General features: G+C 43.8%; 1 protein-coding gene across 6 annotated transcripts in view; it reads left to right on the plus strand.

The window, feature by feature from the left end:
* The window catches only part of ASTN2 (astrotactin 2), a 791,570-nt gene extending 772,994 nt beyond the window's left edge, over positions 1 to 18,576 (plus strand). For 5 of the 6 annotated variants that reach the window (XM_039866760.1, XM_039866761.1, XM_039866762.1 and 2 more), the window contains 3 exons: positions 2,940 to 3,040; positions 4,754 to 4,937; positions 17,751 to 18,576. In XM_039866760.1, coding sequence (XP_039722694.1) covers positions 2,940 to 3,040; positions 4,754 to 4,937; positions 17,751 to 17,988 — 523 coding nt within the window. In that variant the 3' untranslated portion in view covers positions 17,989 to 18,576. The remainder of the gene's footprint in view (positions 1 to 2,939; positions 3,041 to 4,753; positions 4,938 to 17,750) is intronic. The other variant, XM_039866763.1, reaches the window with a different exon arrangement.
* The last annotated feature ends 5,500 nt before the right edge of the window (positions 18,577 to 24,076 follow it).

Here is a 24,076-nt window from a genome sequence, read left to right on the forward strand (position 1 = left end):
TCTGAGCACTCATTAGATGGTGGCCATGCCTATCATTACTCACAGGCGGTGTGCCGGGTCCCCTGCACTGGAACTGACAGTTCTGCAAGGAGAGACTTGCTTCTCCTGTTTAGCATATGGAGAGACTGAGGACCAGAGAGGATATCATCTAGCCCTAGGTCATCTAGCTAGTGAGCACCAGTGCCAAGATTCCTGAGGATGTCCATTGGGTTCAGGGCTCTTCTGCTTCCCCACAATATGCCACCGGGGCTCTGGATGACCCGATCCCTGCTCGACCCCTCCCCCAAGTCCCCTTTGCAGCAAGCCCACACAATGGCTCAGAGCCGGCGTTACTGTAGTGCTGGAAGTTGTCTCCATGGATCTGTCATGTCCCTAGTGGCAGTGACTGCCCCCAGCAGCAAAGAATGTGGAGTATATATAGTTACGGGGCTTGTTGCCAGCCTGGCTGGTGGCATCACACACACAGACCTGGCGTGCCAGATTGATGAATTTCTTTGTGCACGCAGAATGTCAACTTCCTATTGCTTGTTATTTCAACTGGGTAAGAAAAGACAGGATGGTGTTTCCGTACTGTCTTAATTACAATGAAACTCAGAATCAATACCAGGGAATAAGTTAAAAACACCTTTTGGTGTGAGGTAAATACTTTTCCTAGTTTTTTTAAAGGAGGAATTGAGTTCTTTTTAAGGAGACTTTTACATACAGAAAAGACAAAAGGGTCTTTTCTCCAGAAAGATACCGGCCTCTGCTTACTGTGACCCGTGTACCAAGAGGTTCTGGTTCACGGTGCCTGTTGTAAAAACCACCTTTGAGGCAGCAGGTCATGAGGGAGCCGGGCTGGGAGGGCCTGTGCAGATTGTCAAGTTCAGATCCTCTAAGCCGGTGAGTAGTAGAACTGGGACAGCAAAATGGCAGCTGAGAGCAAAGGGGAGGGGTGTTGAGTAAGACAAACCGTAGCATAAGTCTTGGCTCTTTTCGTTTTCTCCCTCTGTCACTGGACACACTGCCTAATTTTTGATCTTCAGTTTCCTCCTCTGAAAGATGGAGATAGTAAGGGTGATTATTTTAGCAGGTTTTCATAAGATTAGAAAAACACATGAAATGGCACTGTCTCAGCATAACTGGAGTTAGGCAAGAGTACCTAATGGAATGATATTTGTACAGAGTTGATATCCACAGACTTTTGGCCAGAAGACTGACAGTTCTTAAATTCATGGGCTTTGGAGTCAGACAAACTTAGGCTTAAATTGCCAGTTTCAATAATTACTATGTGGTTCGGGGCCAGCCGCTTCCCCTCTCTGAGCCATATGTATAAAATAAAGGCAGTAATAATAGCTACCTTTTGGGATTGTATGGGGGAATTAGTAGTGGTAATTCAGGTAAAATTGCTTAGCACGGTACTTGATCCATGTTGAGATCTTAGCACATATTAATTTGTACAATTCATTTATTAAGTGTCTAATGCGTGTGGTTAATCAGGGCTCATTCTGCACCTTGGGAATCATAGGGTGATGCCCATTTTATAACATGAGGTAACCTGAGGTGTTGAGAAAGGAGGAAAGAAAATAGGGCCCCTGGGACCACAGTTTCTTCTACTTGACCGAGGGAACCCTCTTCCCACCCCACACGACTGCCTCTGTCCTTGAAGACTGGTGAAGGACGGCATGACGAAGGCAACACACTCAGATGCTCAGCCCTTCTCTTCAGGTTGCTCCTGGGCTTCAGGGCTCACCACCTCTTGCAAGTCTTCTCCACGCACTCCTTAGACTTTGTGTAAAGCACAGAATTGGGGGATCTGGATGCATGAAGGGCCAGAGGGCCCTCCCCGTGTTGGCCAGAGGATAGCGACTGTTCTAAACGTATTCTGTGCCTTCGATTGGACCTGAACCCACCAGGTCTGCAGTTTACCAGCTTTCTTTCCCCCTGTAATGCCACACTGGCTGTCTACTTCCCCCCAAAACAGCATGGAGCTTCGGGGAACACTACAGAAAGGTGGGGACATGCCTTGTGCCTGAAATAACTCCAAGACTCCCTATTATGGCCCACAAGGTCCCTACTGAACTTCCACTTCATCTTCATTTTGCTACAGCCACACCGGCTGCCGATTCCTCCAACAATCTGGGGTTCTTCTCTCCTCAGGGCCTCTGCACTTACTGCTCCCCATGCCTGGAAGGCTCCTCCCCCAGGTCTGTCTTCCATAAGCCAGTTCCCTCTCATCATTCAGTTCTCAGCTCAGACTTTCTCTCCACCGGAAGAGAAATTCATGGACAAATCTGTCTAAAGCACCCACGTTCCCCTCCACATTAGTCTTTTTCACATCATCCTACTATATTATTTTTCACATTTACCATTATCTAATATTTTGTTTACTTTTTGATTAGCTTTATGCAAGCAAGGACTTGACCCTCTTGCTCATCTTTATAACCTTAGCACCTAAAATAATTCCAGGCACATAGTTTATGCTCAATAAGTATTTATTAAATATGTGAATGAAATAGTGTGTAACTGAGTATATCCAGCGATACAGGACACCACTGGGGTCCACTTCTCAAGCCTTGGACTCAGACTGCTCTCTTCCGCCGTAACTATGAGACCATGAAAAGATACACAGTCTACGTCTCAGTTTCCTCACTGGTGCAATGTGGGTGATAATAATCCCCGCCTTCTAGGCTTGCTTGCCTGTAAATTTACAGATAAAGTGCAAAGTGTCCAGGAGGCAGTTGGTGGTGTTCAGTAAATGCTTTATAATTAGTCTTGGCTCTTTTCGTTTTTTATTTATTTTCTTTATTTATCATTCTTTATTTTCCAAATTATTTCTTCTATAGCCTGAGTTTCCTCGACCACTACTGTGCTGTGATTCTTTGTTTCTCCTTCCATTGATTATCTAAGGCCTTCTCCGAACTCACAGCCTGGTACTCTGTTTTCTTGCCATGCTGCAGGTTCACTCTGTATGCTGTGGATACACGAGGGAGGCACTCAGAGCTTAGCACAGTGACCCTGAGGACAGCTTGTCCACTGGTGGATGACAATAAGGCAGAAGGTAGGTAACCCATTTCTTCACTTCCCAGGCACCTCTCATATTATCTCTCTCTAAGTTCTGTACCCAACAGTCACTAACCACCACTCCTCCCTCCCCCCCGGATTGGCATTGAGAGAAGAAAGTGAAGGAACTGAAGGAATAGGAGGATCATGTTGCTCAATGAATCAAAGCTATGAAGGAAATCAAGAATGGCCAACAATGTCTTTGTCAGTGGAAAGATTTGCTCCTCTGTTATAGAGTTTGTCTATGTTTTCACTTAGATGCAAGGAATGACGGAGGGCCAGGATATAGCCATGGGATATCCTGAGCCTTAGGCTAGACTTCTTAGAGACCAATCACTTTCTTCCACTTCAGTGTACACTGGAGCTGGCAAATCGGGGGCACCTAGAAGACCACTTCATCTTGCTGCGCCTGTGCAGACATCATTAGCTGATCATGGATCACTTTCCCATCCAGCTCGGGAGTGGCCTCAGAATTCTCAGCTTAGAGCTTCCGTCAGTGACTGTCAGTCAGAGTTTAATCAGCAAGATTAAACCATTTTGCTGCTTCTGGTCAATGAAGTTGTAAATATCAGGCGAAACACCTGAAAAAATAGAACCGATCAAACAGATCTGCCATAAACTTCGTTCCTGGGCCACGTATAGATGCAGTCTCTGCGTCAGGACTGGCAAAGATGTGACTGTAGCTCATGAGTCCTGATTCACCTCAAGTTGAGCAAGTACTTTCTAAGAACACTGGTAAAGCCAAGCAGAAGAGATATGGCCTCTGCCTTTTAGGAGTTCACATTCCAGAAGGAGAGAGAGGCATTTCTACAAAAGGCTCAATAATAAGCTGGATAATAAATGTTTTGTGTGCTACTAGACAAGAGGAGATGATGAGCTATTGAGTTTCAAAGGCAAAAGGATTTGAGATATTTTTCAGATATTATTATTATTATCATTATCATTATTATTATTATTATTATTATTATTTTAAAATAACACATGCACATGGTTTAAAAAAAATTTAATAAAAATTAGAGTAGAAATTAGGGCATAGTAAATGTTCCTCTCACCCTGACCTCAAGTCCCCCAGATTCTCCTAGAGACAACTGTTGTTAGCAGTGACTTAGGGACATATATAAATTTTGATCTTTAAAGATGAAAAATGTGCTTTCTGCTCAGGAGAAATTCAACCCATGATGAATTGAAGTTATATCAATTGTAGGAATGGCTGAAGGAGTGTGAATGGTTGTGAATGGCAAGCAGAAGAGTCTGGGTTTTCTTTGAAAAGTCTTTGAATGGAGACCTATCGGACATGATCACAGAAATATATTGGAAATATGGCAGAGGAGAGACAGAAGGAGACTGTTGAGATGAGCCCAAGAGAGTTTGCTTAAGCCTCTGCACATGTGTGAAATTTTATGTTAAACCATGGGCTCAAAACTTACGTTAATATTTAACTTGCAGTAATTTCGTGCCAGGCCCCGTGTCAGGTACTTTACACCCACTTTTCAATTTAGTCGTCCCAATGCACTTCGGAACAGACATTCTTATTCATAACAAACACAGCTAGTCACGTGACGTATTCAGGATAGAATTAAGGTTCCTCCCCGCCCACAAGACCATGCAGGTGAACTCCTGCACAAACATGCCTTCCTCGTTGTGAGGTGTGTTTCCAGCCTCACTTTTTCCTGCTGTCCAGTGATCTACATCTGCACTTCTTCCTCCTCAGAGATAGCCGACAAGATCTACAATCTGTACAATGGGTACACGAGTGGAAAGGAGCAGCAGACTGCCTACAACACGCTGATGGAGGTCTCGGCCTCGATGCTGTTCCGAGTCCAGCACCACTACAATTCGCACTACGAGAAGTTCGGCGACTTCGTCTGGAGGAGCGAGGACGAGCTGGGGCCCAGGTACGAGCGTGTCAGTGTGAGCCGAGGGGCGAGGTGTCCTTGCTTCCATTTGACTTGACTTAACCCTGTTCCCCACAGGCCGAGAATGGGCCTTAACAAATAAATTAGGGTAGTAGTCACCTCAGTCGTGTCACAGCTAGATGGAGATGAGAAACGGGCAGGGAGAAAGAAAGAAGCTCGAGATTTGAGCTTCGCGGACTCTTGGAATGTCAGAGAAGAGAGACGCATCGGTGCTCTTTTGATCAATCACTCTCTTCATCCGACTTCCACCTCCAGTTCTAGAGATGGGAAACTTAGGCTCCTTGAGGGATGTGTCTCACCCAGGATCACCGAGGGGTGATAGGGTCATGGCCCCTGTTCCAGGGTTCCTCCCACTCTTCCATATTTCTTCCTTAGATGCACCTCTCACTGAAAATATATTTGAAAAGAAAGCACCGTATCATCTTATAAAGGGGAAAGTAGCACCATTGAACCTCAATAGAAAATTAAACCTAAACGTTCAACGCAATGGAAAAAAAAACAAAGAAATCTGAGGTTTTCTGGAATGAAACCCGATAGTGAGCATGACTAAATACATTCATAAATTCAACATGTATCAGGGCATGATTTTTGTCACCTGCAGTCACTTTGCCAACCCCTGTTCTAGGTGCCATGGAGGATTCAAACATAATTAAGACAGAGTTGCCATCTTCTGCAGCTGAATGAAGTAGTATATGAAGTGGTGGCTGCGTTTCATGCCTTGCATTTAACAACAATTCATTCATTTAATTATTCAGCATATACTTAGTAGTACTTTTTACAAGTTAGTGGTTGACCATGCAATAGTAAAAAGGTGGATCGGCCCCTACCTCCACATAGCTTACTGTTGCAGGTAATTAAACCAGAAATTGCAGAGAATAGGAATAGTAAGTGTCGTGAAGCAGAATATGGCCATTTACGGAGGTGAGGCATAGACACCTGGTCTAGGTAACCCAGTGAAGCCTTCCCAAGGGCTGAAACTCTGAGACCTAGAGGGTGACTAGGGGTCAGGCAGGTGGAGCTAGAGGAAGATTGGAGGGTTTGGAGAAGAGAGACTCACCTGGGAAATATTCAGAGGAGATAATATTACTTTAGAACCAGGTTCTTCTCTCAAATTTTAATAATTTGCCTGAAACATTTATACTTTTTGCCATATCACTATACCCTGTGTACTTATTCATTGTATATTTCTTTCTTAGATTCGCTTCTTTTTGAAAATATATTTGAAAAGAAAGCACTCTATGATCTTGAAAAGGGGAAAGTAGCACCATTTAACCTCAATCGAAAATTAAAGCTAAATATTCAACACAATGGAAAAAACAAACAAACAAAAAACGATGTTCAATCCTGGCAGAACCCAAGGCTCTCCCTTTGAAAAGGAGTAAGCAAGTGTGAGGGAAGTGCTGCAGACACAGTTCTAGACCAAAACTTTTACTATTTTTTTTGTTTGTTTGTTTTGAGTCATCTGGAGGAAGGGAAAAGAATGAAAAAGGGAATCTAGCCATTTTTCCCAGCGTGATTCGTTGTCCTTTAATACTAGCTCTGTGATCATCTTGAGGACCACCTAAAATCCCTTCCTCTGCCCCAGGGGAAATCCTTCTACACGCTGATACACACTGTGTGGAGGAACCGAAAGAATTTCCATGCAGTTGGAGCAAAATGTGTGACAGCAGGAGTGGTCAAAGATAAGAGGGGCAGATCAGCGGGGGCCAGTCCCGAAAGCCTGCTAAGTAGTTGGGTTAAAGAGTTCGGATTATCTCCCTAGGGTAGTGGGAAGCTTGTCAAGTGTTTTTTTTTACAGGGGAGCTGTATTATCAGATCTTCCAGAGGGAAGGATCGCTCTGACTGCAGTTGGAAGCGTGGACTAGAGGGGTCCAGACAGGAGGGAAGCAATGAGGCCCTAGAAGCTGTTGTGATGATAATTTAGGGGAGACAGTGTTGTGTTCTAGGGCAGAATGATGTCTGCGGCATTGGAGGGAATTGCATGAGTTCTTCAAATACTTAGTGGACAGCGCGTTGTGTTTTTAAAGGCTTTAAAATTACCCTGTAAGCTGGGCAAAGTAGGGTAGCCTCTCCATTTATAAATGAGAAGGAATGGGAGGCCCCGTGGGGTTAAATGAGCTGCCCAGAGTGGCAGTTTTTTTTATGGAATCTGGTTTTGCCCTGAGCTCTCACCCTGAGCCCTTAGAACACTTGCAGTAATACCCTTCCAAGGCTTTGAGGCCATCAGGGAAAGAGATGAGAGCTTGATCAAGGAATAAAAGGGACCTCTCCCTGGGTTGGGCCTTATCAGTTCTCTTGGGCCCTGGACTGTAATTTTTTTCCTTTCATGTGAAAGAAAGGTTCTTCAGAGAAAAGCTAAATTAAGAGGACAGGCAGAAGCACAGAGCCCCAGAAGAAAGCTGCTGCCTGAGTCGCCTCGGCTGCCATTTTACCCGTGGATGGGGGTTTGCGTGGAAGCTAAACCAGAGCTCCACTCCTGACTTTGTCTCTGCAGCCTTCTGGGATCCTTTGTGACCCAGGGCATAAATCTTCTGGAAAGGCTGCCTGGCTGTCCACAGAGACAGGACAGCGTTCTCAGTAACGGATTGTGATAACCTGCTAACCTCTGGCTAACTAGTCACCAGCTACTGTCAGCCAATCCCCATCCATGTCACACAACTTCCTCCTCTTTTGGTCTTTCTGGTCTCTGGAAGGCATCTGACATTCCTGCAACATGCCACACTGGCATGTCAAAAGGAATCAGGGCAGATGCATTCTAATTCATCCTGGCACTGCTACTAAACTCACTTTGCATCCTTGGGCTCTGGTCCTCTCTGGCCCTCAGTCTCCTATAAAATGATCAGGATGAGCTGATATAGTGGTACTTCCTTTTTTTTCTGGCAGTGGAAAATTTGTTTCCTAAATAGACCTTACATGGAGTCCTAGATCTTAGCTAGAGTGTCATCTCCTTAGAATATCCTTAATATTTCTATTCATTCACTCTATCACACCCTCCTGTTTTAAGTTTCTGCGTTGTACCTACTGGTTTTAGTATCCTATACTGCATATGTCTTCACTTATGTGTTATCTCTTTTCCCCATTACAATGTCAATTTATATGTAGCTAGTGATCCTTTATGTCCTATTCATTCTGGTAAGTAGGTGCTAAATCATTACCTGTTGAATAATTGGATAACTGGATAGTCGATGTGTGGACCAGATGACTATAGAGTTGTTCTGGTAAAAGTTAGACTGGGGTGGTTTGGAGCCTCACCTCCTGGGTTTCCTCTTCAATTCCCCTCCAGTACCCAGTGACAGATAGGTCTCTCTGAGCTATCAAGGACCTTTAGATCACAGTTGGAAACAATTGAATTTCATGAACTCTAAGGTCTTTGTAGCTTAAAAATAGCATCCTAAATAAATACATTTTCCTTGAAAGTAGTAAGAGACTTGAGGAGAAGTCACTTCATTAATTTATTGATTTATTGGTTCATTTAATGTGCTCACTATGTGCCAGATGCCATGCCATAGGCTGGAAATACCCGAGTGAAGAAGACAGCTTCTGTCATTACAAAGCTCAACATCTAGTGAGAAAAAGATGGGTCAGTAGGCAGTTGTAGTGCAACATGGCACAAGAAGCATGCTATGAAAAGAGGTTAGGAGGTGTGTTTTAGAGCAGTGCTTCTCACACTTTAACCTGCATGAGAATCGCCTGCAGGCCTTATTAAAATTCAAACCAACTCAGTGGTCCGGGATGGGCCTGAGACTCTGCGTTTCTAGCAAGCTCTTAGGTGATGTCAGTGTTTCAGGTTCAGAAACATATCTTTGAGTGACGAGGTTCTGGATGCTGAGAGCTGGTGCAGCTGGTCCAGACCTGGAGCCCAAGGAAGCATTTCTGCAGAAGGAAGTAAAGTGTGTGCTTAGAATTAAAAGATGGCTAGGAATCCTCTAGGTTGAAGATGGAGAATGTTCTCATCGAAAGGAGCAACCAGTGCAGACAAGAAAGGGCCAAGCCAGAGAATATACTGCAGTTGAGAACCATAAATCTCACTGGGCAGAGAGTTCAAGGTTAGAGGGTAAAGGGGCACTGGGGGGGCAGGGGCGGGAAGCCGGAGAGTTCAGCAGCGATCAAATCGCAATGGCTCTTATGGATTTTGTTCTTTCTCTCAAAAGCTAGGTCAAGTTTTTGAACAGGGGAGCGATTTGAGCAGACGTGCCATTGCCTCTCAAAGGTTAGCAAAACTTGTGTGTGTGCGGAAACTCAAAGTGGAAAGAAGAGAGAGCAAGACTGCCCCCAAGCCAGGAGCCTTGGGTTCATGTCCTGGCTCTGCCACCCACTTGCTGTGTGACCTTGGACAAATTCCATGTCATTCTGGGCTGCGTTTATTACATAAAAGGGCTGGTCTCCAAAGCCAAAGACCCAGCAAACCCTGGAGGACAGAGACCAGAGAGCGGGCATGCCGTTAGTGTCCTTTCACCTCCAGCCTCGTACCTCCTGTGGCCTGGGGACCTCGGGTGGCTGGAGCGATAAGAACATTTCCGAGGAGCACATCATGGGATGAGCTCTAGTAGGATTCCCTTAGTCTATAATCATCAGACCCTCGGATCTATTGTCACATACCCCCATAAAATTTAGAGACAAAAGGGCATAACTTACCTCTGCCTAATAAATCTGTCAGACCAATGTCCTCCAGAGCCTGGTTCCCGTGACAACAACAGATTACTTCAAACAGCTGCTCAGAGAAGACCTGCTGGCACCCAGCTGTCCCAGCCATACGGTTACTATTAGGAGATTTGAAAAACTGAGCTCATAGGTGGCCAGAGACCAGAATTTTCTTCAGTCAGAACATCCTTGACTACTCTTGGGCTTCTTTATCTTCTCAGTTATATTTGACTGAAATGATAGAGTAGGGAGAAGAGACTAAGTACTAGAAGAGATTTTGTTTCAGTGGAACTGATCTATCTCGACTAAGAATGGTATATTTATGACGTCAGCCCCTCTTTTATCCATGGCAGGCATTGTTAATAGATCACAGAAACCATCACGGGCTTGGTCAGCCTGGGATCTTTCTCAACATAAGCAGACAGGAAGCTTTTCCCATCTGAGGAGTTGGCACATTCTGTGAACACAGTAGGCTGTGTCCTTAGTGAAAATAGTCAAGCCTGGGTTGTCACTGTGTAGTCTTTCAGTTCAAGATTTCATGAGCTCCTTCCTTAGATATCTTGAATTAACTCTCTTGCAGTTTCTAGGACATTGGGAAAAAGAGCAGACTTAGGCTTCCAGGGCCATATTCTTATAATCTTGGGTGCATTTTAAATTTTTTTTCTTTATATTTTGACATTGCTAGAATCAAGATGGATTATGCACAGTGAGTATGCACATTAAGTGTTGTATTCTTTCTTCTTGATAGGCTGTTTTTAAATCAATGACAACTCTTATAATTGAAGATATCTTAGAATGGATAAGTCCAAACAACACACGCTATGACTTTGAATAGGTATCCCATATATCAGTTTCCCCACTGATAATATAGCAAAATTGTTTATTATCTTGAATTTTCCATTAGTTCCAAACTGAAATAGTTTTGAGTTAGTTGAGACTCAACTCATTCTTACCATCAGTTTAGGAATGACTTCTTGGGAAAGTCTCATGGTTTCTTGCAAGAGAATGAGGAGGAAACAAAGCCAAATGTAAATATTTTCACTAGTCACCTTAAAATCACATTTTAAACCTAGCGTTGAGGATATATATGCAGGGAGAGTAACTGGGCTTCTGGTGTTCTCTTTAGTGCAGGTGGTCTGAGATTAAATTTGATGGGAATTTATTCTGAAAGAAATTCCAGCGAACTACTGGGAAGCCATAAAACCATGGTTTCCTTGCACAGATTCATCATACCAACTTTAAAATATACGTGTATGGAAGCATGTTTTCAAAGTGGAGATACCTTTGCCGTATGTTGTTCTAAAAGTAATTCTTGCTCCTTCTGGAACATTCAAATGATTCAGATGTACATAAAATGGAAAGTGGAAAATCTGCACCTCTGAACCCTATAATCCCAGCCCAGAGATAAAACCGTCACCGGTGGCTCATACCTTTCCAGATACAGATACAACACTGATAGGAACGTGAGTAGGGAAACTGACACAGACTTAAGGACGTGTCGGCTTCTACAACCACAGCTCCATTTCCACCACCTCTGCTACGTTTAACAAGTATATACACTGTGTTCTTTTATCCGACTGTTTACACTTAACAATACAAGCCTTTTCCTAAGGATTCGTATGTAAATATGTTGCCTTTTTGAAGGGCCCTTTAGCCATGCACTTAGATAAATGTAGTCCTCCGTTAAAGACCAACTAGGTTTCTTCTAACTTCTTTGCTATTATAAACAAATCTCTTTATACATTCAATCTGGTCCACTTGCCTGATTATTTCCTTAGGTCTACATGCTGCTCTTGTGACATTTGATCCCCTTTATTAACCCCTGCCGGAGAAATGCTATGTTTTGAAAGCGAAGGACTGAGCATTTCCCCAGTTCAAGTTAATTCACCCTTATTAATTATGAGACAGTGTACAGCAACTGATTCTTCTGGACAATCAGTTGCTGTACATTGTCTAAAAAGCAGGTAGTAAATATTAGTTGAGCGACTCTTATGGGTCCAGTCGTTTATATCTCACATCGTCTCCTGAACAATTGATTTTGAAGTTTAAGCCACAGAGAGTAAAGTAAATTGTTCAAGGTTACACAGCTAATAAGTGTCAGAGTCCAAATGCAAAACATTGTCTTCCGATATCAAACCAGTGTCCTGTCCATCATAACACATGGTGTCCCAATATATGTGTACAACTGAGGGAGGCGTACTATGAGTCTCAACAGACAAACAAACAGAATGCTTTAGCAACAAAGGGAAAAACATGATTTATGAAAGCTGGGACGGTCTGGAAGCCCTCATGGAGATGACACTGTAGCATGACTTTGAAGCATGATTAGACCTCAATGAACATAGTTCTCTCATCTTAAGAACTCAATGTTTTTTTCAGTTGTGTCATACCAGGTTCATTGGTGAAGTGCTCATCAGATGCTCAGCAGATGGTCTTTCTCTGTGAGTCAATCCCCTAATTCCTTTTAGACTAAAAACAAACAAAAATAACAAAAGATCTACTATCAGGCCCCACTACTATTAGAATCTGCTATGATCTGAATGTTTGTGTCTCCCCCCAAAATCTCGTTGAAACCTAATCCCCAATGTGATGATGTTAGGAGGTAGAACATGAGGTCATGAGATGGAGCCTTCATGAATGGGCTCAATGCTCTTAAAATTGAAACCCCAGAGAGATCCTTTGCCTCTTTCATCAAATGAGGACACAGTGAGAAAGTGCCATCTATGAACCAGGAAGTGGGCCCTCACCCCACCGCCCCACATCGTATCTGCCGGTGCCATGATCCTGAACTTCCCAGCATCCAAAACTGTAAGAAGAGAATTTCTGTTGTTTATAAGCTAGCTCATCTGTGGTATTTTGTTCAAGCAGCCCGAATAGACTAAGACAGACTCCTTGAGTCGATCATCTCCAGTGAGGGGGAGCCCACTGGAAATATGGAAGGACTCATTCTACATTTAGAGTTTTTGATTCCATTGAGTCAAAATTTGCCTTCTGTCATTTTGGCTTCATCAGTAATATTTGGGAGCCTTGCAGCAGAGGTCTGAGATCTCATTCTCTCACTCTGTTAACCCTGGTCAAATCATATGACCAGCCCGAGGCTCACTTTTACTATCTGAAGACTGGGAATAAAGTGCACACTTTAGAATCGGGGTGAGAATTACATTTAAGATGATGTTGTGTAGGTTTCTGGCACACAGTAGTACTCAATCAATCATAGTCATTATCATCTCTGACCCTCAGTTTTTCCCCACCACTTATCTTCAGTTCCTAGAACATCATAACAATTTTCCTAAGTACCCGCTTCACGCTCCATGCCTGCTTTGAGCAGTTCTTCAGGAGACTTGCTTTCGAGATGCCCTTCAGCACCATGATCCAGCTGCAGTTTGCATATGCCTCTCTTACCAGAAGTGACTGGGGCGCTCCAGATGTGGCCTGACCAGGGGCAGCATGAATGAAATCCTTACTCCTCTTAACCTGTCCTCCCCACTTCTGGAGGTGGTTTTCCAGTTTTTTGCAAGCACGTCCTGCCCTCGATTCTCATGAAGCTCGAGGTCAGCTAACAGAGACATTTAAGCTCAACTCAAGGAGGCAGGGAGGAGGGAGAGAGGCCAACAGGAATGTGTCCTTATTGCCCTTCTCTTTCTCTCCATTCCAAGGACGTCTTAGAAATTAGGTCTCTGTCAATAGCTGACTGGGTAGTAATGCCGGGAATAGAATAGTTGGTCAGAAGTTCTACAGTTCCTGGCAAAGTAGCATTTGATCCCAGCTCCTGACTCCTGCATGAGCCTTCCCTGTCTCAATCTCACCTGCTAATACAACCATAAATTAGTGTGCAGTGTCTGTCTTTCATGTCTGGCTTCCTGTCCCAGTGGACTTGAGTCCTGTCTACAGTGGGGAAGATTTCATTTCTGGTATTTAAGAAAAGTGGTCACTCTGACCTACGATCTCTCCCTCTAGGGAAAACTTGGAGCATCCCTGGCCTTCGATTTATGTGTCTCTTATCACCTGCAGTTTATTACCCAGCATTCTCGCCATTTGTCTCTCACACCCCCTCCTCCTGTTTAGCCTTTGAACTCCTCAGGTCCGTATCTTCATGGCTCCACCCTCTGAATTCTTCTGTCTTCGTTGTCTAAACGCAAACCAAGGTGCTGAGGCATCACGTGTGGTCGAAAAAGAGCAGGAAACAGTTAAGCAAACTGACATTGGGGTGGTGCCTATGGCATACAGATTCCTGTACTGGATTTCTGTGAGCAGCCATTTCATTTCAGCCTATCAAAAGCCTTACAAGATGTGCATCTCCATGCCATTTCACAGATGATGAAACAGACTCATGGAGAAGTGACTTGCCCTGATGGACTCTGATGCCAGTGTGCTTTCTATTATAGTATGCTACTCTGAACCTGGGCTAACATTTAGTGAGAGCTAAGCAAATTCCTCAGGTCATCTTATCCTCCCTAAAATGCTGTTATTATTCCTATTTTACCAATGTGGTAGCTAAGAGTTAGTGGCGTTGAGGAACTTGCCGATGTCTCACATAGGCATTAAGTTATAGAGCTAAGGTTGAATGCGAGGCTTCAGAGCCAGATATTTCATCTCTGCTCTGTACAATCAGGAGCCCTGGCTCTAGCATTGCCTTTGTCACTAAGCTGTTTCTCTAGGCAAATTATTTTCTCACTCCAAACCTTAGTTCCCCCATCTGAACAAAAGGAGGTTTGGTCCAGTTGAGTTCCAGGATTCTCTCAGAGGAAGTGGCTAGGCCTGTGAAGACAAAACATTTGGGCATATTGGAGGAATTGCCCTTTCTAGCCTAATTTTGTTTTTGTGGCTTATTTTTGTGACTGTCTGGATCAGACAATGATTCTCCATTGCCCCACAAATAAAATACTTCACCATGGCATAGAAAAGTCTGAATAGACTGATCTTTGCCAACTGTCTGGTGTCTTACCCATTCTTTGCACTGACCATTTTAAACAACTGGTGGTTTCTGTTGTCTCCAGTCTAATTTCAGAGGAGCTATTCCCTCTGCTTCCCCATCTACCTCAAAAATTTAATTATTAAAGACCTAGCTTAGATGTTACATCCTCTAAGAAGACTTCTCTGAGCCCCAAAACTAATAATTAGATGCCCACTCTAGATATTTCCATAGCACCCAGCATTCTGTGCTTAAATTAGAGGCTGTTACTATTTTTGTGTGTCTATCTCCCACTGTTGACTTATAGATACCTGAGTTTTAAACCAGTACACGAATAATGATGCTGGTGGTGGCGGCAGTGGTGCTGATGTTGGCAATACTTTCTAACACAAATGAGGTCTTTACTAGGTGCCAAACACTTTCCTAAGAGTTTTACATGCATGAACTTACTTAATCTTCACTATAACTCTAGGAGGTAGGCAAATGTTATTCCGTTTTTTAAAAGAGAAAACAGAAAAAGTAGCTCTTTAAAGACATGGAGCAAACAAGCAAACCAGGACCCCTAAGAACAATGACGGGAAACACTGAACACCTGGATGTGTTCTCTCTGCCTTGTTTCTTGCTGTTAGTCTTGTCCTCCCCCAGTTCAGTTTTCCTCAAGGCAACCCGAAGTGTTTTTGAACCGTCTAGCTCTGAACCTGTTACTTCGCTTCTGGAAACACTTCAGTAACTCCGCTACTTACCCCCAAGAAAATAATCATAGGTAACGTTTATTGAGGGCTTATTATAGATTTATTAGTACTTTCTTGATTTTGAAAATTACCCTTTGTGATAGATACAGTAGAGCTATCACTACCATTTTATGGGTAAGGAAATGGAGACACAACTGGTTAATTTCTATCAATATCACAGAATTAGTAAGTGGCCGAGCTGGGATTTGAACCTAAGCAGTCAGGTTCGAGAACCCGCATGGCGTTCCATTACTTTATCCACTGGTTTCTAAGCACCAATGGCCTGGCCCCTGCCACTTCTCCATTTCTCAGTGCATTCCCACTTGCACACTGGATTCCCGCCGTAAAGCCTCAGAAGGTCCGTGCAATCCCTTATCTCTGCCTTTACCTGTGCCTCCTGCTATGCCTTTGCCATCTTCATTACCTGACTTCTACTCATTTATGAGACTCAACGCAAGTTCCCCTTCTACTAGGATGTCTTCTCGGATGTCCCCAGAGCTACGAGGCACCCTCCTGTTTTCCCACAGGTCCCATGCCTCCTTTTATCACTGCTCTTGCCACCTGTGTTGTAACTTTTAATTTGTCCATCTTTACCACTGGATGGGGAACTCAGCCATGTAATAAATGCTCAGTAAATGAGCAACCAATGGCTTTATCCCTTTAACTTCTCAACAGCCCTATTTTTCAAGTGAAGAAACAAGCTTAGAAACATTAAGTTTCCCAAGGACATGGAGCTATTAAGGAACAGAGCAAGAACTCAAAGGAGGAGGGGTGAGACAAAACTCCTCAGCTCCTCTTGGGGGGCTCCTGCCAGAGGGAAGAGAGGACTGTGGGTAGAGCGGCAACTCACCTCGAATGTGATTATGGAGCTATGAATTCTTGTCACCATAGGAAATATTCTACCCAAGTCGTGAATTACATAAAGAAGACTTTTTGAAAGGCACCTCATAAATCATGCCCACAAAATGTACACACATAAGACTGGCCCTTTTCCAGCCACCACACAGGTGCCTAACACAGTCCCCCATTTGTGGGGTCTGTTGTCATAAAAAGTCCTACCTCCTGGGGTCTCAGAGGGACATGGAGAAGACAACAGGAGAGAGCCTGTAGTTTAGCCTCTCAGGATTCCTGGACATCTGGAATATGCTAAGATGCAGAGAAAAGTAGATTCCACCCAAGGACATATGGACAGTGACACTGACTTGTGGTATCACCTGGGGAAAGGACATTCCTTTCCCTCTCTAAGCCTCAGTTTCCACATCTTTAATGTGAGTAGGTTAGACAAGGTTATTGGTTCTCAGCTGGGCTGATTTTGCTCCCCAGAGGACATTTGGCAATGTCTAGAGACAATTTTATTGTTATGACTGAGGTGGAGTCCGCTATTAGCATCTGCTGGGTAAAGACCCAGGGGTGATGCTGAACTTCCAGCAAAACAGCTCCCACAACAAAGAATTATCCAGCCCGAATGCAATAGTCCTGTCATTGAGAACCGCCAGACTAGGTGATCTCAGAGATCCTTGCTAGCCTTAATTTCCTGTGCAACCGTCAGATGTCCCCATGGGTCTTCTCTCTGGTGCTGGATAAAGGGTTCTAGATAAGTTACTAATGATGATCACCACAGTACAGAGTGATTTCTTGCTTAGATTAGTGATTAGTATGACCTTGATCCTGAAACATCATCATAACAATTCTTTATAACAGTAGCTGTCATTTAGCGGGAGCTTACTCTCCACCAGGCTTTGGGCATTTCTCATAGTTAATCTCACGACCAACTTAGGAAGGTAAGACCACCATCACTATTTCAGAGATGAGAAAAATGAGAAGTTCTGATTTGGGTCATACGTACTAAGGCTTTGACACAAGATTTCCAAATTTCCTGACTGTGACAAAAGAATATAAGAGAATTAAGGAAACATGAAAGCGGACCGTTGGAGAGATACTTGTAGGTAGTCAAGCCTAATTCCAAATGCCCAACTCCAATGGTCAACTTGATGTTTGACGTCGATCAAGTAATTTCATTCCCCTGAACCTTGGGCTTCACACTTACTTATTGTGAGTAGAAAGAATGATGTGTATGGGCTGTTCTAAAGATAAAATAACATTTTTAAAATGTACGTAAAGTACCTATCCAATTTCTAGCACTTCTAAATGTCAATACATTTTAGTCATTATTGTCGTTGTTGTTTATCATTATTGTAATAATTTCCACTTGGTCAGAATCCAAGGGCTGGTGACCTTCTCACTCCGAGGACTTTCGTATCTTAGAACTGAAAATGCTAGGTCAAAAGTGATACCTCTTTTTCATTCTTTACTTATTGCACAATGGAAGAGGACAGGTTCTAGGGTGATTTTTGAATAAGTGATTGAAATACCACACTCAGGTCAGGAATGGATAGGAAATTGGTGGGACAAGAAGTCCTCATTTGTCTGTCGACCTTTATCACCACTAAAAGGCTTAACCCTTGATCCGGGCTTCTCCCTACATCACTGCCTCCTCCTACTTTTCAGGAAGGCCCACCTGATCCTGCGGCGGCTGGAGAGGGTGAGCAGCCACTGTTCTAGCCTCCTGCGAAGCGCCTACATCCAGAGCCGTGTGGACACCGTGCCCTACCTTTTCTGCCGCAGCGAGGAGGTCCGGCCTGCGGGTATGGTGTGGTACAGCATCCTCAAGGACACCAAAATCACGTGCGAGGAGAAGATGGTGTCCATGGCCCGAAACACGTATGGGGAGTCCAAGGGCCGGTGAGGGAGGGCAGCACCCTCCGTGAGCACAGAGACCCTCCGTGGGAGAGGGCGCAGTACTCTCATGGACCCTGGGGCCTGGGTGGGCTGGGGGACAGCTGAGGATGGGCTTGGCAAGTGAGGCTTGCCAGCAAGGCCAAAGCAAACTCTTTCTCTTGTGGATAGCCGACAGAGAACTTTGTAACCACTGGAATTATCCATTTTTCTCTATCTTTTATTTTTTCTAAGATATTATTTGACTCTATCGAAGTCTCTCCTTTTTAAATGTTTTCTTATGGATGGCGGTCAATTCAAGGCAGGACCTTTCAGGTGGAGACCAAGCGGCCTTTCCTCTTCCTCCTTCCTGCTGCCACACTCAGCTTCCCTCCTGCCATGGACCCCGGAGGAGACCTAGGAGAGACAATTGGACCTCTTCAGCATCAGGAAGGAGACCCCTAGGATTATTGCAGTGAGGAAGCTTGGGTCTTTAGGACTTTTTTTTTTTTTCAGATGTTATTGAGTTTGCAGGACCCCTGCCTCTTCCTGCTACCTGTGGGTCTGCCCAGAGTCTCTGCAGGACTTTCCATGCATTAAAAATTCCTATTGTCTCTCTTTCTGCTTGGTTAGTGTTTCTTACCATTGGGGGAACCTCTGTTTATTCACTCAACAAATATTTATTGTTGATCTATTATATGCCAGTCACTGGGCATGGAACTAAAGACAGAGAAGCTTCCTGCTCTCAGGGAACTTATCAGCCAATGGAATTATAGAAAAGCAATCTGGTGATTTCAGGCTATTGTAGGGGAAGAATGGAGGTTCTTTGAACTCTTCGTTGGGTCGTTAAACAAACTGGAGGGGTTCTGAAATGCTTTCTTAAGAAAGCAGTACCTAAGTTCAAAGGATAAGGAGGAATGAGCCATACAGGATGAAGAAGGATGAGATTTACTCCAGGCAGATGGGACAACATGAGCAGAAGTCCAGAGATAAGAGAAAATGTAATTCATTAAAGAGCTGAAAGCACTTTCATTGAGAATAAAGATTGAAGTAGGAAGTAGCAAGAGGTAAGGCTGGGAACTAGGAAGAGCTAGGGAAGGCTTGGACAAAAAGTTTGACAGCATTTGAAGTACCTGAGAGCCACTCTAGAACTTTAACAAGGGAGTGAAATGGTCAGCTTACTCTTTGTGAAAAACCACTCTAGCTACAGGATGAAGGTTGGACTGGAGAAAGCCCCAAAGAGAGGGTGAGGGACTGTTGTCATTTTCCAGGCAAGAGGTGACGGCAGTTTGGATCCTGTGATCATGTGATACAGTCACATGTGATCATGTGATACAGGCAGTTTGGATCCTGTGATACAGTCCACCTTTGAAATCTTTTAAATGACAATTGAACTGCTTCTAATGTGTGACTTGGAAGGGTAATGGGTACAAAGCAGCATTATAGATTCCTAACATCCTGGCATTAGCTCAGAGAAGCTAGCTGACTAAAAGAAGTGGCATATAGGTCAAGTATTTCATAGTGCAAGGAAGACACCTATTAAAGAGAAGAGAGTAGGGCACTATAGGGAGTCAGAGAGAAAAAGATACTGAATATCAGTAGAGATAAGCAGTTAGAAATATGCCTACTTCTCAATGCTGATGAGTGCTGGTAGATCAACAGTTCTATTCCTGAAAATCTAGGGTTGTTTCCACCACCACATTGCCCCCTCTTCCTCAGACTTTAATACACATGTGGAAACAAGGCAAAAGAAGATTCTTCCAAATGACTCAAGTACCTAGAGATCTACTCAACTTCCTACACTTTAAGCTCAAAGGTACTCTTTCAAGAAGTTATATTATTATTGGATTTTTGTTTCTGCAAGCATGTAGGTGGAGTTCAGCTGAATAATTTCCTCCTATGGTGTTGATAACTCTTCTCTTCCCAGGGGCAGTATATTTAGAGAGGAACCAACATCATGTAATGTTTGTGTGTGGGGGGGAGGGCACAAACATTCAATCTGTGACATCATCACATGCCAAGCCCTGTTCTAAATTCCTCTCATATATACCCTGTCTTGAGCCCTAGGTTCCAGGCCTTTGCCGAGTCACTTCATTGCTGTAGATTTCCATTGTCTTGACCCAAGCTGAAGAAAAATTTAGCTCAACCATTGCAGAAAATTAAACTTTCTAATATGCTGGGGCTGTGGTCTGAATCTGATTAAGTCTGAATCTGACTGCCGCCATTTACCAGCTATTACTTTGGGTGAGTAATTTGACGTCTGAACCTCAATTTCATAATGAAAAAAAGGGGAGTCAATGATAGTCCCACCTGATGGGGTTGTTGTGAGGCCTGAGTGAGATAGTAACTATAATGCATCCAGCACAATATATAATAGGGTTATTTTTCCTTCTTATAGAGACAACATGCATAATGCCATGAATCTGGGGGAGATGACTAGGACTGTGGAGCTCGTTGCCCTTCCCAGCCACCATAAGGCTCTACAGAGTGAGATTCCAGAAGCCTGACTAGACAGGTTATGTGTGCATGTGTGTGTGTGCGCGCATGCATGCGCATGCACCTGGCCATGACAGGAAAGGAGGTTAGACCAATATTTGTTAAGATGTTTCATCAGAAAGAGAAAAATGAAAATTCTTGAAGAGCAAGTGAGGCTTCTGGGTTCAGTACCTTGGCCTTCCTGTGGCCAGATTGATTCATGTGCTGCCACGGAAAATGCCAGGGGAGCTCATGTCCCACTGTGCTGGCAAAGATGAGATATTTCATGTGGTCTCCACATTGAATAAAGAAGTTGTGAACACGTGGAGGTGTGTGTTAGGAGTACACGGGATATCGCCCCTAGATGACTCCCATCTTCTGTACAATCAAAAGCATCTTCTCTGGGTAGGCTTTATGATAAGGGTGGACTGCATAGAAAAGTGCTGATAACTACCATTTAGGAAGTGCTCATCATATCAATGACTCTACACATGGACCTCATTTAACCATGTACAAATCAGTCATATGCTATTATGATTACCATTTTACAATGGAAGAAACTGAGGTTTAGGCAGGTTGAATAACGTTTCAAATCTTCTAGCTAGCAAGTGGTGATGTTGACTTACTGAGATTTAAACTTGGGCAAAGTATTTCCAGCTGGCAAACACTCTGCTTACTATCTCATGAGGCAAATAGGTGTAATGCTTCCCTTCGTCATCTTAAGTTAAAAGCTAAGTCCTCTAATTTCCAACCAATACCTGAGTACTAATTTCCAGGTTTGGGGCACCCAGATGAATAAGACCCATATCCTGCCCTTATGCAAACCCTCACCTTAGCTAACTAGATGCAGCGTGATAAAATCAGACATTTTGGAGTCAAGCCAATCTGGGTTTAAATATTCACTGTGCAATTTATAGTGAAGAGGGCCTGGATGCTGAGAGAAGTTTATAAGACAAACTCAACAGGTCTTGCTAATTAAGAGGCTCAGTTTAGCTGACATTAACTTAACATCTCTAAACCTCACTTTCTTCACCTATACAGGGGATAAATACATGACTTCAAAGAACTGTAAGAAAGATTAAATTAGAAAATGTATACAAAGTCAAGGGGTTCTTGAAAACAAAGGCTCTCAATAAGTGGTTATTACAATAGCATATTTACACAAGGAAGGATAGATGCAGTTAACTCTGTTGCTGGAAGACAGGCCTCAGGAAAGCCTTCACAGCCAAAGGATGTATAAGAATTCAGGAAACAGAGTAATAGGGAAAGGGCATTATGAGCAGAGACCAACATGTTGGTGAAATAGTGCCATATCTGAGGGATGATGAGCAACTGGTGTGGTCTGAGAGATGGAGGCTGTGTTTGGAGAGGTTGGCAGAGCCAGACCACACCGGCCATTGAAAAGCATGAGATTGAACACAGAAGATGTTACATGGACAGATAAGCATTTGAAAAGACTCCTCTGGCTGCAGAGAAGGAGCTTAAAGAGAAGGGAGAAAGCCAGTGGCATGGAGACTGGATAGCATAGGATGGATAGGATAGAATGGATAGGATAGGATAGGGTAGGATAGGGTAGGATAGGATTAGAATTAGGATAGGGGACTAGATAAGCAGTTGTTTAAGAGGGAGATGAGGATGCCTAAGCCAGGGTCATTGCAATGATGAGGCTGGATCTGAGTGGTATTAAGGAGGTTAACTCAACAGGACTCAGTAACTAGGAGACCCTGAGTCTTGGATCTTCCATTTCCTTTCTGGTGTCTGAATGTTAGACTGGGCAGAACTAGTTGGAGCATGAAATGGATGATAAATCAAATGGACTCAATAGACAGTTCATGGATGAAGCATGATTTATATCATGCAGGTACAGTAATTGGAACATAAGAGAGCCAAGAATATAATTTAGCTTTATGTGGAAGTCATGCATGGGCCTGTGTGTAACTATGCACAAATATATTATGACTTCCAAGTGCAGGTGTGAACCATAATGAGGGACTGTGTAAATCCAGTGTAGCATCTTGTGGAAGAGTGAAGTACCAGACTTATGGAAAGAGTACTGAATTCTTCATCATCATCACCTTCTCCTCCTCATCCTCCCCCCTGCTCCTTCTCCATCATCATCCTCATTAATATTATCATTTAATTTATTGATTGCTTACCATGTGCCAGATTCTCTGCATATGTACTATCTTATATATACCTCACGACTCTATAATATATAAATATCATCCCCATTTTACAGATGAGAGAATTGAATCCCAGAGGGTTTAAGTAACTCCCTGGTCTCAGGCAGCTAGTATCAGAACCCAGGTGTCATCTGACCCCCAAATTTTAACTACTGTACTCTGTTGCTTCCCAAGGTGGGGAGCTCTGGGTTCTTGCCTCGGTTATAAAGTGGCTGGATGACCTTGAGCAAGTCATTCGCCCCCTGTGGGCCTTGGGTTCTCCACATGCCCCCACCAAGTGGGGGAGGGGAATGTATGTGCCACAAACATGAGAGATTACATTAGATGACGACTCGTGTACAAAGAACATTTTTCACTTCTCTCTCCCTTTTATCTTCACTACCTCCCTTTGAAGTTGACAATGGCACAGTGAATGGCTCCATTTGGCCAATTTCAGATAGAGCAAGGCTGGAGCCGAGCATGGGTCCCCAGCCAACTCTTCTGCCCTCGAAACAACCTCAGTCCCACTCATGGTTAAACAAGCCACCAGTTGCTAAGGGTTCGACAGCCTGGGCAAGTGACAGCCTCTCCATGCCTTGATTTTTCTCCTCTGACAATTGGGGGAGATAGTAGCACACTTCATAAGGTTATAGTGAGAATTACATGGGTCAACATATGTCAGATGCTTAAAACAGTACCTGTCATGTAACAAGTACTGTACAAATGTTAGTTGTTGTCATTCCTGCAGCCACAGTGACAAATCTCAAAAACTGCCCTCTTACACCTTCCCGAGGGGAAACCTCAGCCTTTGTATGAGCTGCTGGCTCCTCTGGGGTGCTCCTCCAACTTGGGCAGATCCCCCTGAAATGTTCCACCTGTTCCCTGAGACCTTTTGTCTCTCCCAGAAGAAGTCAGTAACTCTCTCCTCTGGGGTCTTATAATGAGGAACCTGCCTCCATTTCAGCATTTCCCTCGCTCGATGCCATTGGCCCCCATAGGACTGTGAGTAATGCAAGAGCATGGACTGGGTAGGATTCTCTCTGTACCTTGGAACCTTTCCCTGGACGTAGCTCATAGTAAAATTAGCTCATCCAATGAAATTGAGCTCGATGCCTAGAATGAGGGGACCCCGAAGAAAGATCCCAGGGAAGCACATGGAGGCCCAGAATCTCTTGAGAAGAGTGGCCCTTCCGATTTGTACCATCTATGCAACATGTGAAGGGTCTGGAGAGAAGGCCACAGCTAAACAAAATGCACGGGCTTTGTGTGAGTCTATGCTTTTTAAATGGCCTCTGCCCATAAAACTGCCAGACCCTGAAAGGCACTCACTGTCTGTTTCTTTGGAAACTCTGCTGCATGTGTTTGTACATGTTAGAGCCAAAGCCAAGCTGCTCTGTTTTCCTGTTTTACAGGAGTTGGCAGCAGAGGAGTGCAAGGGGCCACAGGTGTGCTCTGATGGACAAGCAGGAGTGTGTGTGCATG

This window comes from Pteropus medius, unplaced genomic scaffold, assembly GCF_902729225.1.
Source record: "Pteropus medius unplaced genomic scaffold, Ma_sr-lr_union100, whole genome shotgun sequence".
NCBI lineage: Eukaryota > Metazoa > Chordata > Mammalia > Chiroptera > Pteropodidae > Pteropus > Pteropus medius.